We start from the raw sequence: 13,543 nt of genomic DNA, 5'->3' as shown, positions 1-13,543 counted from the left end.
CATTCTAACAGTGAGCCCCAGAGAATCTTCCACAGCTGTTTTGCCTATCTCATTCCAGGCCTGCAGTTTAGAATGGGAGTGAGCTTGAAATTGTCAAAACAGTGTTTTGTTTTTATCTTTTCCCTTTTGAAATGGTGGTAATCATGAGTTGGGAGCTTGTCTGAAAATAAGCCTTTAGTTTAAAAATCTGTAATTCGGTCTTGTTAGTACCCTTCTCCACTGTTGTTTTCCTTTTCGGGGAGGAAACTTTCCACTCCTAGGTCCTCAGGATAACGCCCTTCCGCTGGCTTGTTGGAAAACTCTCCAAATCCCCGGGCTGCAGCCCGCCCCCATTCGCAGCACGGTAGACTAAAATCCAGCTGTAGGCAAGGCCTGGACCCCACCCCACTCCGCATCTACTCGAGGTGGGGGTGGGTCCCAGTTCCAAAACCCGCCCTCCGAACGTCGCCCGCAGGAGAGGAAGTGCGGCAGGCCCCGCCCGCACCCTCCGATCTTATTGGACAAGTCTGCTGTCCATCTTCTCTTCCCCGCAGTCTATTGGTTCTCCGTCTCCCGCGCCAGCCAGCCCTCCTCCCTGCCTGGAAGGTGAGTCACGCCAAACTGGGCGGAGAGTCTGCTGGCCTCTCTCCTTCGTTCGTCTGGGCGGCGGCGGCGGCGGCGGCTGCAACTGGGGACAGGGCGGGTGGCGCATCTCGGGCGCGGAGACAGGAGGAGAAGTCTCATTGTTCGGGGAGCTGTCGCCTCCGCAGGTTCCTCGGCTCGGACTGCCCGGCCCCTGTCAGTCCTGCCCAACCCCCACAACCGCCCGCGGCTCGGAGGAGAAGCGGCCCCGCGGCGGCAGTAGCTGCAGCATCATCTCCGACCCGCCAGCCATGGAAGACCTAGACCAGTCGCCTCTGGTCTCCTCGTCCGCGGACAGCCCGCCCCGGCCTCCGCCCGCCTTCCAGTACCAGTTCGTGAGGGAGCCCGAGGACGACGAGGACGAGGACGAGGACGAGGACGACGAGGAGGAGGACGACGAGGACCTGGAGGAGCTGGAGGTGCTGGAGAGGAAGCCGGCAGCCGGGCTGTCTGCCGCCCCGGTGCCACCCGCTGCCGCCGCGCCGCTGCTGGACTTCGGGAGCGACTCTGTGCCCCCCGCGCCCCGCGGGCCGCTGCCGGCCGCGCCCCTCGCCGCCCCCGAGCGGCAGCCGTCCTGGGAGCGGAGCCCCACGGCGCCCGCGCCATCCCTGCCCGCCACTGCCGCAGTCCTGCCCTCCAGGCTTCCCGAGGACGACGAGCCTCCGGCGCGGCCTCCACCTCCGCCCCCAGCCGGCGCGAGCCCCCTGGCGGAGCCCGCCGCGCCCCCTTCCACGCCGGCCGCGCCCAAGCGCAGGGGCTCGGGCTCAGTGGGTGAGTGTCACCCGCGCGCCGGCCCTCACGCCCCTCCCTCTTTTGTGTGTTGGCCCGGGGGGCGCGGGCAGGGCTGCCGAGGGACCGAGGGGCTTTGTCTGCGAGCGGCTAGGCGATGGCGCCCCCGCAGGCGGCAGGCAGGCAGAAGGGTGGGGCGGCCACGGAGCCCGGGTGGGTGCCTTCATTGTTTGTCCGGGTTTCGGGGAGCACGTGCACCCTAGCCAAGTCTCTGGTTCTTTCTGCTCCCTATTCCATCGCTCTTCCCAAGTTAGTCACAGCCGCTATCAGCAGTTAGGTGTGTATCGAGAACCAGGGTTGTGGATTCCTTGGGCTGGTCTGGCTTCGGATGTGGGAATGGAAAGGCGCCTAACCCTTTTATTTAAAGGAGGGGCCTTTGCCTGCCACCCTAGTTTCTCTGAGGGCCTGCCTTCCTGCCAGGCGTCGGGGGACCCCTTGCACTAATCCCTTCCCCCTCTTGCTGGTGGGGAACTGCCTGAGCTGCTAAGGTCTGTGATCCTACTGCAGTGAGGGGAGAGCGCCTCCAGTGGCGTGGTTCCAGGAGAATTGGGTAGCTGAGACTTCTAGTGAAGTTCTGTCACCGCCCAGCTCATTTGTGTGTAATGTGGCGACTCCTCCCCCAGACAAACCCAGTCAGGGAAACGGGATCTGGGCATTGTGTTCCAATGGGGTGCAGTTCGCCAGGGCCTGAGTTGCACGGTAGAAGAAACTGCCAAATATTAAGGTGCATCTTTCAGCCTCTAAGTGTATCGCAATCGACTCTTAGAGAAAAGGCAAAATGGTTGACCTTAAGAAAAGAGGAAACCAGTGGATTCCTGATCAGGAATTGGTTTTTGAACTTGTGGTAGATGTATCCTGATACATAATAAAAAGTTGTGAGACAGATGTTTCATATATTGGTTAGAAGTGCTAGTTTTTGGAAGTATATGATTTAGATTGACAAAATACAGGCCTGTAGTTTCCAAGTTACTGTATATTATGTTTTAATTTTTAAAGGAACATTGAACATTGTTTTATTGCCCTTTTGATTTTGGAAAATTACTTTGGAAAGGAAATCTCTGCTTTGGGACATAGTGTCTTGATAGCAGTAAGCTTTGTAAGTTAAGGTAAAAAAAATTAAGTGGTATAACTGCCTGCTGGGAAAATTTCACAACATTGCAAGATTTGGGAGGTGGTTCATTAAAAAAAAAAAATCATCCTGAGCTCATACTGTCTTTTTTGTTACAGTGAACTCTTTCACAATGGGTAAAATGAACCAATAGGGATGTTTCTGGGTAACAATTTATTATGAGCATAATACTCCAAGGCACTATTAAAAAATTAGTACAGTAAAGAATTTAGAAAGTGAAGACTACCTTAGCTTTCCATTTTTCTTAACCTTTTTTTTTTTTTTTGAGGGAAACTAAAGTAGAAAAAAAGGTGTTAAAATCTTAAACTGGAAATGTAACGATTGGCAAAACCACAATTATCTTCTATACCTGCATGGAAGCAAGAGAATAGCAAGAGAATGTCCTTTGAACATTGAGGGGACTCAAGAAACAACATTTTCTTGAAATCTTGACTGTAAAATATTGTTTAGAAGACAAAGAGAGTATTGCCTTCTTGGATTTTGTACTGGTTGTATTTATTTGGAAATTTCATTCCTTTTATTGAACAGTGAATGTGGTTCATTGATGAATAGTCATTTTAGTGCTTCTAGATTTCTTTTTCTTTTTGGAGCTGAGGATCGAACCCAGGGCCTTTTGCTCTACACTGAGCTAAATCCCCAACCCCGAATCTAGATTTAATTAATGCACTGGAGAGATTGTTCATTGGCTAGTGCCATTACCCATCCCTATTATTGATTATCTAGGACACTTTATCTTACTAAGCACTGTTCTAGGCGTCTAAGATACAGTGGTGAGCAAGACCCATGCTCCCCTTATGAGAGGACTATACATAAAAGCATATAAAAAGAACTAGAAATGGTGATGTCCTGAGAAGAGGATATAACAGCTCTAAGGAATGAGAGCAACTGAAATATGTGGGGTCTTTTTAAGTTTGGTGATAGGAAAAAGAACCGAGGTTTGAGCTGCAGAGAAAAAACTTCTAAAGGAATTCCTGGGCAAAAAGACCCGTAGGCAGGAATGAGCCTGTTTATCAGGTACCATTAGTGAAGAAAATCTGTGGCAGAGTGCAGGGGTGGGTTATATTCAGGTAATTAGGAGCCTCTCAGGCCATGGTAAAATGTATGGCTTAAAAATTAGTTACTTGCCGGGCGGTGGTGGTGCACACCTTTAATCCCAGCACTTGGGAGGCAGAGCCAGGTGGATCTCTGAGTTCGAGGCCAGCCTGGGCTACAGAGTGAGTTCCAGAAAATGTGCAAAGCTACACTGAGAAACCCTGTCTCGGAAAAAAAAAAAAAAAGAAAAAGAAAAAGAAAAAAAAAGTTACTTTAGGACTGGGCATTATGTTTTGATTTTGGAGCAAAAATGTAGTTTTGAAGGCTCAAAGGGAGAGGATTAGTGAAAGTAAAGACAAAGGAGATGAGAAACATTTGGTACGTGGTTAGAAACAGAAAAATGAAGAGGTCCTATATAGATCCCTAGCACTTGTGAGTGTAACTTTGCTATTTACATTCATTTTTAATTAGCTCTGATCTTTAATTAATTGTAATTTTTCCGATTGCTATTGTGCACCGAGTGTCTCCATTGTCATGTAACTGATACTGAGACTGCACCTTTCACTTGGTGACATTTTTCTTGGAGAAGTATGTGATATCCTGTAGGAAGAGTGTATCCTTTTTCTAAGGAAACTGGTTAGAGACTGATTTGAGAGAAGTGCAAACATCAGAAAATGACTAAGCTGATTTCTAGACCTATTGGTAATGTGAGTGGCTGAAAGTATGTCATAGATTGATTTGAATTCTGAAGGGTATTAAATGCAAATTAAGAGAATCGGGATTTTATTATCCTGTTTTAATTCATATTTTGCCATCCAAAGCTGCTATTATGTCATGAAACTGAAATTGTTCTTCAAAAGAAGAAAGAAAAAGATTAGTGTGCCTGTGTGTGCAGGTGCCAGAGGTGAGACAAGGGCATCTGGATTGTTGAGTCTTTTTGATGTTGGTACTCAGCTTGATAATGAGATGTTTTAAGGTGTGTTTAGTCTGTGCTGTTTAATTTAAGAAAAAGAGATATGTTAAGCTTCTAGTTAAGGAGGCATTGCCATCAGCTTGGCTGTGGTAAAATCCTTACGGTATATGTTACTATAGTGGTGAGAGCCCACACTGGAGGACCACAATTCCTTGGTGGGACAGGAAGCAACCTTTTATGACCATCATCCTGTAAGAACTCAGGTTTCACTAGGACTACTTCCTTCATCCTTCCTGGATGTAGTACTCCAAATTAGAACCACTTCCCAGTAGGCTGGTCTCTTTGTCACAGGTTATTCACTTTTTGGCCTCATGTTCAGTAATGAAGCCACTACTGAGTCATTTTCCAACTTCCCCCACTTTTAATATTAATACAAATTAATTTATTGTGTGATTTGGGATCCTCCTGTCTCATCCCTTGAGTAGGTGAAATTACCCGGTTGGGCAGACAGGCCTCTAGCCGTGATCCTCCCCCTTCCTTCCTTCCTTCCTTCCTTCCTTCCTTCCTTCCTTCCTTCCTCCCTCCCTCCCTCCCTCCCTCCCTCCCTCCCTCCCTTCCTTTCTTCCTTCCTTTTTTTCGAGACAGGGTTTCTCTGTGTAGCTTTGCACCTTTCCTGGAACTCACTGTACACCAGGCTGGCCTGGAACTCAGAGAGATCCACCTGGCTCTGCCTCCTGAGTGCTGGGATTAAAGGCATGTGCCACCACCACCCGGCGATCCTCACTTTCTTAAAGGTTCCATTATTTACTGACATAACCTTGTGGGAGCTAAGCTTTCTATAGTGTTTTTCTTTTTTAAAAGTTGTTTTTATATGAGTGAAATGTATTTTTGTGGACACATACAAAATAATTGTAAACAGTACTAAAGTAGTGACAAAGAAGTGTCTTTCCCCCAGCTTTTCTTTGCTATTGTTTTGTTTTTCTCTTTGGAGTTGAGGACTGAATCCAGGGCATTGCACTTGCTATGAAGAAGCTCTACCACTGAGTAAACTCCCAACCCCTTCACCAGCTTTTCTTGCAGATTGTACCTCTGTTAAAAGTTCCTTGGATATCTGTCTAGACAATAGAGTTCTTCTGTGGTAGAGCATTCATATGTGTATTATCTTTCTTACTTTACCAAAGCATCTGCAGAGGTTCTGTGTACATGGCTCAGTTGCAGAGCATTGCCTCAAGAATACTAGGGCAGGGGTTTGGTTTCCAGCATTGAAACAACAAACACCAGTCTCCCACATCTCAGTCAAACAAGACAATAGCTACAATAGATACACAGCAGTAGTCCTTTCATCTCTGCTTTCACTTTTCATGAATTTAATTACTTGATGTCAAAAGTAGTAAATGGAGAGATTCCATTATTTCAGAAATAACTCATGAGTTTTAAATTATGTGTTGATTTGGGTGATAAAAATCTTGTGCCATATCCCCCCCCCCCAATAGAAATGACCCCTTTGCCCAGTGCTGTGTGTGGTATCTCCCAGTTTGTCTGTTAGATGCCTCCTTAACTTATGAGATAAACTAGTGGTTTCAAATGAGCTTGTGTTCAAATGAGTTTTAAGTGAGATTGGCAAAGTTATAAAATTGCTTCCCTTGATGAAAACATAAAAATTTACCATAAGTGTATGTAGGGAAAATCAGTTTATTTAGAGTTCATACCGTCCTTTCAAGAGTCCACTGGTTATCTAGGTATGTACTTCATGGTTGGTGGAGAATTTATAACCCTCACTTCACTTAATAAAGGCCCCAAAGTGTAAGAGTGGTGGTACTGGCATTTCTGGTGAGGGCAATGGTGAAAGTACTGGAGAACAACAAAGGCCACATTCATGTAGACAGCTGTTATTAGTTGTGGTCAGTCTCTTTCCTGATTTATGTATAAACTAAACTTCATCATATGTATATATGTGGTGTAGGAAAAAATTAATGTATATAGAGTTGAATACTGTTTTGCACTCTCAGGTCCACTAGCATTAGTAACAGGAATCTTATGACTAAGAGGGACTGCTGTATTCCATTGCTTCTGTCATGGTAGTTATGTAAATTAGCAAACAGTGTTGCTGTCAACACCTTTGCATATTATTTCCTCAGAGACGAATGTTGATGTATGCACTGTAGGGTTGTGGAATAAAGCCATTCAAGTTAAATTTCAGTTCAATTGCCCTACAGTTGGAAGCCTACAGAAGTAGCCTATGTTTCCAGCTACATTGTGTTAAAATATCAGTTTTTCCTTTTTTTTTTTTTTTTTTTTTAGTCAACATCTGAGATGTTTATTTGATAATTCCTAACATTGGGAACAAAATCAGATTTGGATTAAGCTTTTGCATGTAGAGGCCAGCCAGCAGTTTTTGTTTTTGTTTTTAATTTGCTATAGTCTTTATTTTTTTTTTCCTTACTAAGAAATTTTCAATTCATTTTACATACTAACCACAGATCCCCTCTCCTCCCTTCTCCTGCCCCCTCAGCCTTCCCCCGCCAACCCACTCCCCCATTCCCATCTCCTCTAAGGCAAGGGCTCCCATGGGGAGTCAGCAGAGCCTGGAAAGTACCAGTTTTTCTTAGCCTTTATCAACACAGTACACTGGTAAACTGGTAAATGTTTTACCAAGTTATTAAAATTTACATTTGTAAGTATTTTGTATAGGCTTAGGGTGCCAAAATGTTTTTTTTTTCTCTAATCATTGCCTTTTTTAATTTTGATTTTATGGGTGCAGGATCACTTGAGTTTATCATAGGCTAGCTTAAACTTTTTCATGTGTTTTATATGTGTAGTTGTTTTGCCTGTGTGTGTGTGTACAACTTGGATGTACAGAGTCCAGAAGAGGCTATGGGAGCCCTTGAAAGTGGAGTTTAACAGACAGTTGTGAGCTGCCATGTGGATGCTGGGAATCAAAGGACGAAAGAACAACCAGTGCTCTTCACTGCTCAGCCATTTCTTCATTTTTTAAAAAATTACTTTGAATCATAAAAGTCATTGAACTGTGCTATCTTTAGACAATTTAGAATTTTTTTTTACTGTTAGTGCACTTATGATTTTATTTTAATATTTAATTTATTTGCTGCTTAGTTTGCTCTTGAGTGTGAGGCAGTGATATAATTTTCATGATTGACCAACTATTCATTGCATTATCTGTCTGAACTACTGTAAATGGGAATATCCTCTGTTTTTGCTATAAACAACAAAGTAGTTTTAATTACTATAACTTTTAAGTAAAATAGTCTGTAATAGGGTTTTTCCAGAACTTTTCTTGGATATTTATGTATGTATGATTTTTTACTGATTTAAAACATTTATTAATCTGGATGCTTCTGTTAGATTTTTTACTAGGATATATTATATTTATGGGGTAATCTTAGACAATTGATAATTTAGAATTGGCAATATCTATTTTTCCACAATCTATTTTTATTAATGTGTAGATTTGCAAAATTAACTTTTTGTGATGTATGGTTTTACTTTTTAAACCTTTATTCGTGTGTGTGTGTGTGTGTGTGTGTGTGTGTGTGTGTGTGTGTATGTGTGTATTTGTGTGTGTGTATGTGTGCGTGATGTGGATGTGAGAATGCAGGAGATTAGCAGACAGCTCTGTGTCTCTAAGCGGTCTCACCAGCCTGACCTGGTTTTAAATGTGATCACTAAGGTTTTGCATTATGCAGTTGTTTAGCTGGTCCCACAGGTCATAGGTAGACTGAGAAAGAAAGATTCCCAAAACCATTTTTATTGTTGTTGTTGAAAAAGAAAATAGTGGCGGGGCGGTGGTGCACACGCCTGTAATCCCAGCACTCGGGAGGCAGAGGCAGGCGGATCTCTGTGACTACCAAGTGACTTTCCAGCTACACAGGGAAACCCTGTCTCAAAAAACCAAAAAAAAACCAAAAGAAAAGAAAAAGAAAATAGTGTCTTCTCTCTTCCTGTGGTAGGAGCTGCATCTCTGAAATTCTGGGTCTATAACTCCACTTTAGGTAGTGTGAGCATGTGCACATACACAGAATAAAAACATACTTAAAAATTTTAGAAGATAATTTATATATCCTAGAATGCATAGATCATGAATATTTGTTTTGACAGATGCCCGTGCTTTTGCTCCTGTGAAATGTAGAATTTATTCATTATTCCAGAAAGCTCTCTTAGGTCTTCAGTGGTTAGGTCTATAGTTTATTTTGGACATTGCCCCACACCTTTGCCTTAATTCCTTTCCAACCACTACTGATTCTTTTGCTATAGATTATTTGGTTGTTGTTTGTTTTTATGGAAAATTATAGGAATGGAATCATGAAACATAACTTTGTTTTTGTGTCTGGCTGTTTGCATTCAAATATAGTATTTTTGGGTGCATTATTAGTGATTATTCAAGGTCTCAGTAATTTGTTTCGTTTTAATCCCGTTAATCTGTGATAAGAATATGCTACAATTTAGTTACTCACCTTTTGTTGGCCATGTTTTTTGGTATTTTGAACAAAAGAATGTTAAGAACATCTTAGATTTTTTTTCTTTTTTTAAAGGTATGTTTTAGTTTCTCTTTCGTAAATATCTGAGTATAATGGGTCATCAACTGAACTGTTCTCCAGGGTGAACACTCAACAGTTGATGATTCTGGTGGCTCTGCATTCTCACCACGATTTCTATTAAGAGTCTTAAATTTTAACCATTTATGTGATATGTAGTACTTCCTCATCATGATTTTAATTCAGATCTTTGTAATGATCAAGGGATTAGAGGACTTTTGCTTGTCTGATTATGTGTCCATTTTGTGAAGTATTCTAGTAATTCGCCCACTCTTAGATTGTATGTCTCTTACTTATTTTATAGTTCTACATTAGATACATTTTTGCTTAGGTGTGTGAATGCATTCTCCTACTTTGTAGTTTGCCTGTTTATTTTACTGATAACTTATTTTAAGCTTTTATATTTTATTTATTTATTTATTGAGATGAGGTCTCTCTCCAAGCTGGCTTTGACCTTGAAGAGATCTGCCAGCTTCTCCCAAGTGCTGGGATTAAAGGCCTGAGTCACTATGCCCAGCTCAGTTTTTAAGTTCTAATTTATCTTTTTTTATAGGTATTGTTTATTTAATGTGTGCTAAAACATCTTTGTCTATTCCAAATGCTGTTTTCATCTAGATGTTTAATAGGATTAGTAGCATGCTTGTGTTAAACTCTATTTTGAATTAAATTTTACTTATGGGATATGAGGTGAGTTAGCTGGCCAAAGGGACAAGACGCCTGTCCCAAACTATACCAGTGGCAGTAGCTTCAATTCAGCATTTTCTGTACCTATGGCAGGTTTTTATTGCAGGGAGGACTTTGGAGCTCAATATGGAAAACAAATTTTTTATACTATGAAGTGGGTATGGGTGACATTTGTTTCAAGAGGACACTGATGATGTTTCCTAAGAGCTGTTCACAATAGCACAACCTTTGAAAAGATAGAAACAAGGGCAGTTAATCACTATCCAGACTTTCCACTCTTTATTTTTAGTTTTTTTTTTTTTTTTTAGACATATTTCTTTTGTTCATTTTGTTTTGTTTTGTTTTGTTTTTTGTTTTGTTTTGTTTTGTTTTTTGAGATAGGGTTTCTCTTGTGTAGCTTTGGAGCCTGTCCTGGAACTCGCTCTGTAGACCAGGATTGCCTCAAACTCAGAGCTCTGCCTGCTTCTGCCTCCCAAGTGCTGGGATTAAAGGCGTGCCCACCACTGCTGGGCTGAGACTGGGTTTCTTTGTGCAACCCTGGCTGTCCTGGAACTAGCTCTGTAGACTAGGCTGGGTTGGAATTTTCAGAGCTTCACCTGAATGCAGGCATTAAAGGTGTGTGCCACCACAATCAGGCAACTTTCCATTCTTAAAATGTGTGAAATCCCAAGAAACCTGTAGAGAATGATTTCCTGAATTAGTGAACATTGACATGTTAATTACAGGTTAGAAATTTAGTATATCTCTTGTTAGATTTGTGCCTAAGCATTTTAGGTCTTTATTGCTGTTATAAAATGATACTTAATTTTTTTTTCTCCAAGCCATGTATAATGGTGCTTTTAATCCTAGTACTCAGGAGGCAGAGATAGGCAGATCTCTGTGAGTTCAAGGCCAACCTCGGCTACATACTGAGTTCCAGGATAGCTAGAACTACATCATGAGACCCTGTCTCATGTGGTTCCCCCCCCCCCCTTTTGTCCCTAGAATATGGAAATGCAATTTGAGTTTTGTGTGTTATCTTTGTATCTGTCTTGAATACTTGGTAAGTTCACTGTCTTTCTAGAATGTGTGCCCAGTTCTGATTGAGTTGTGTATTTTGTGTTCGAGTTTTCAGCATTAACCTACACAGTATTCTTTTAGGTGACTGATTCTGGACTACCCCTTGCTGAGTTTTGTGCATGGACAGTGTAGTCTTCACAGTAGTTTAAAGGGAACCCTGGGGCCTTCGCTGTGAAGCTTTTCCTTTGTATGCTAGCCTGCCCTTCTAGTCCAGAGAACCTTTGTAGCCTTTCTAATGGGGCCAGGCTGTGGTGTTCTTGAGCTTCTCCTCCTGGAGTTGTGAGCCAGGGAGTGTTTTATAAGTGCCCCGAGATGGCCTGTGGCCCAGTGTCTCAAGACAGTTGCTTCATATATTTTGCCGTATTTTACTTTAAGTTACTGTAGTTACTTTCATAGCTAGTTACTTTCATAGCTTTCTTATGATTTAAAATTAGATAGTCTTACAATTACAGTTTTTTAAAGAATATATCAATTATATTTTTGGTAAATCTTTAAAATGAGCATGTCAAAGGATGCTCAGTATTTGAGTTGTGTGGACATTGGTGAGATTGTAGTGAAACTTTTAAATTAGATAACAAATTACAGTAATACATTAAACACTGACCTTTTCTTTCTTTCTTTTCTTTTTTTACTTTTCAAAGTAATGGATTTAAAAAGCAAATCTCCTTTGTAGACTTCCATTGTGAAACTGATCTTGTGAGTGCATAGCATTCAGAATGCACCAGTGAAAGGGGTGCAGACTTTGATTCCACTAAGAAAATGGAAAGTCAAGTGACTGGAGTTTCTCTTCTCCAATTCCGTCTAGGGAAGTGAACGCTGAATAGAGTGACAGGTAATTAGGATTTCTGGCTATGTGACTCAGGTTTCATGATGCTGACATTCAGATACACTAGGGAGAGTTCAGTTCTGCCAGCCCAGGTGATCTTGGAAGAACTGGGGAAATTGGGACCGTTGTTTGGGGGTGTATTACAGAGGATCTTATTTGTCTTATCCAAGGGTTTGGTACACAATGGACAACTGGGAGCTTTTAAATGTTTTTAACAAAGAGAATATGTAACTTTTTTTTTTTTTTTAAGGAAAATTAATTTGATGGCAGTAGAATGGAAAGATTTACCAGAAAAGTAATGGTTTTTCTCTTTAACATTTTAAAATAACATTTTCATATGAATATAGTTGTCTTTATGTATAATCAGATATATGTATGTTGTATTCACAGTAGCACAAATGAAGTAAAAAATGTTTTAAAATTTAATTTATTTTTTAAATTTAATTTTTTTGAGATTAGAGCTTGCTCCTGTTCTCCTGGGATTACAGACTTACACATGAATGGTTAACATTTGTTTCATTCAGTGAAGTTTGGCATTCTGAATAGTTTTCAGAAAAAGAGCTGTTTGCTCTGTTTTATGAGCTTAATTAGTGTATATGTAAACTTCCTCAGAAATGCCTAGTGTTAAATTTTTTTACTTAACATCATCTCCCTAGTTATAGTCATTCATTTGCCAAAGTGGAGATCTTTTACAGAAAATGACTAAGCTAACAACATCTGTTCCCTTCTACAGGAATTTGAGATAGACATTAATATGTTGTTTTACAAGGGGGCTACTGATGAGGAAAGCTAGGAAAGAACCTCCCGGACCACACATGGACATAGTAGACATGAGATTTGAACACGTTGTTGTCTACCCTAGTCCACCATTGCTTCAGTCGGAAACTGGCAGCCTGTTCTTGAAGACCCACATGGCACCCCCTCCCTCCTACAAAGCATGTTTAAAAACACAACACTTATTTTGTGATCAGTCCTGGGTGAATTCCCACTTTGGACAATGAGGACTTTGTTTTCTTTTTTAAATTAATGATTTGAAATACCAACTTAAAAACCTTGGTTACTTGGCCAAATGCCAAGTTTTTCTTTGGAAAAGATTCTGGTACTAGATAAAATAAGATGCATTTTAAGAAACCCTTGAAAAAATTTGGCATGATTTTTTAAATCAGTTTGTTTTGTCTCTAGTTTTAACAATAGTATATGTTAGCTCACTTTCCGAGTAGAGTAGCTTTGAATCAGTGACTTCCAACTGTATTGTGTAGAAGGCACCATTTTGTTAAAAAATTGTTCTTTTAAATTGTTCCATCTAAATGAATACTTTGGTTCTGTCCTTTGATCCCAAATTTAAAAAACAAACAAACAGATTTATCAAGTATTGTCTTAGCTGAAAATGAGAGATTACATAATTGACCTCTTATCACTGTGATGATATCCTTGTCATCTTGACACAACCTAGGGTCACCTAGGAAGAGAGCCTTAAGCAGGGCTGTCTACATTAGGTTGGGTTGTGGGTATGTCTGTTCAGGACTGTTTTAGTTAACTGATGTGGGAGGACCTTTTGTAGGGTGCACTGTTGCCTAAAGAATGGTAGAATGGAGCTGAGTGCAAGCAAGCATGTGCATATTCATCTCTTCTTTGCTCTTGACTGGATATGGGTGACTAGCTGTTGGAAATTCCTGATGTAACTTCCCTACATTATGAACTGCAACCTGGAATTGTAAGAGACAATAAATCCCTTCTCCCCCAAGTTGCTTTTTGCCAGGGAGTTTTATCATCAACAGAAATGAAACTAGGAGAGTTGCACGGCAAGCCAGCTCTGTAAAGTGTGTGCCTGTTGTAGGCACTGCTGTCTTCCTGGTTTGAGTTAGTGTTCTATGTTATGGGAGACACTTACTTCATTGTTTTTCATTTGTTGTGACTATACTTTTTGTTTGTGACCT

The 13,543-nt window shown here is 41.3% G+C and overlaps 1 protein-coding gene across 2 annotated transcripts in view; it reads left to right on the top strand.

Annotated features, from left to right (window-relative positions):
• The first annotated feature begins 589 nt into the window (after window positions 1–589).
• The window catches only part of Rtn4 (reticulon 4), a 63,062-nt gene continuing 50,108 nt past the window's right edge, over window positions 590–13,543 (top strand). Inside the window, exon 1 of one of the 2 annotated variants that reach the window (XM_036200415.1) lies at window positions 590–1,392. In XM_036200415.1, coding sequence (XP_036056308.1) covers window positions 873–1,392 — 520 coding nt within the window. In that variant the 5' untranslated portion in view covers window positions 590–872. The remainder of the gene's footprint in view (window positions 1,393–13,543) is intronic. The other variant, XM_036200416.1, reaches the window with a different exon arrangement.

This window comes from Onychomys torridus, chromosome 10 (genome assembly GCF_903995425.1).
Source record: "Onychomys torridus chromosome 10, mOncTor1.1, whole genome shotgun sequence".
NCBI classification, from domain to species: Eukaryota; Metazoa; Chordata; class Mammalia; order Rodentia; family Cricetidae; genus Onychomys; species Onychomys torridus.
Note: the sequence above shows the minus strand (reverse complement) of the source record. Positions and strands in the feature narration are given on the sequence as shown.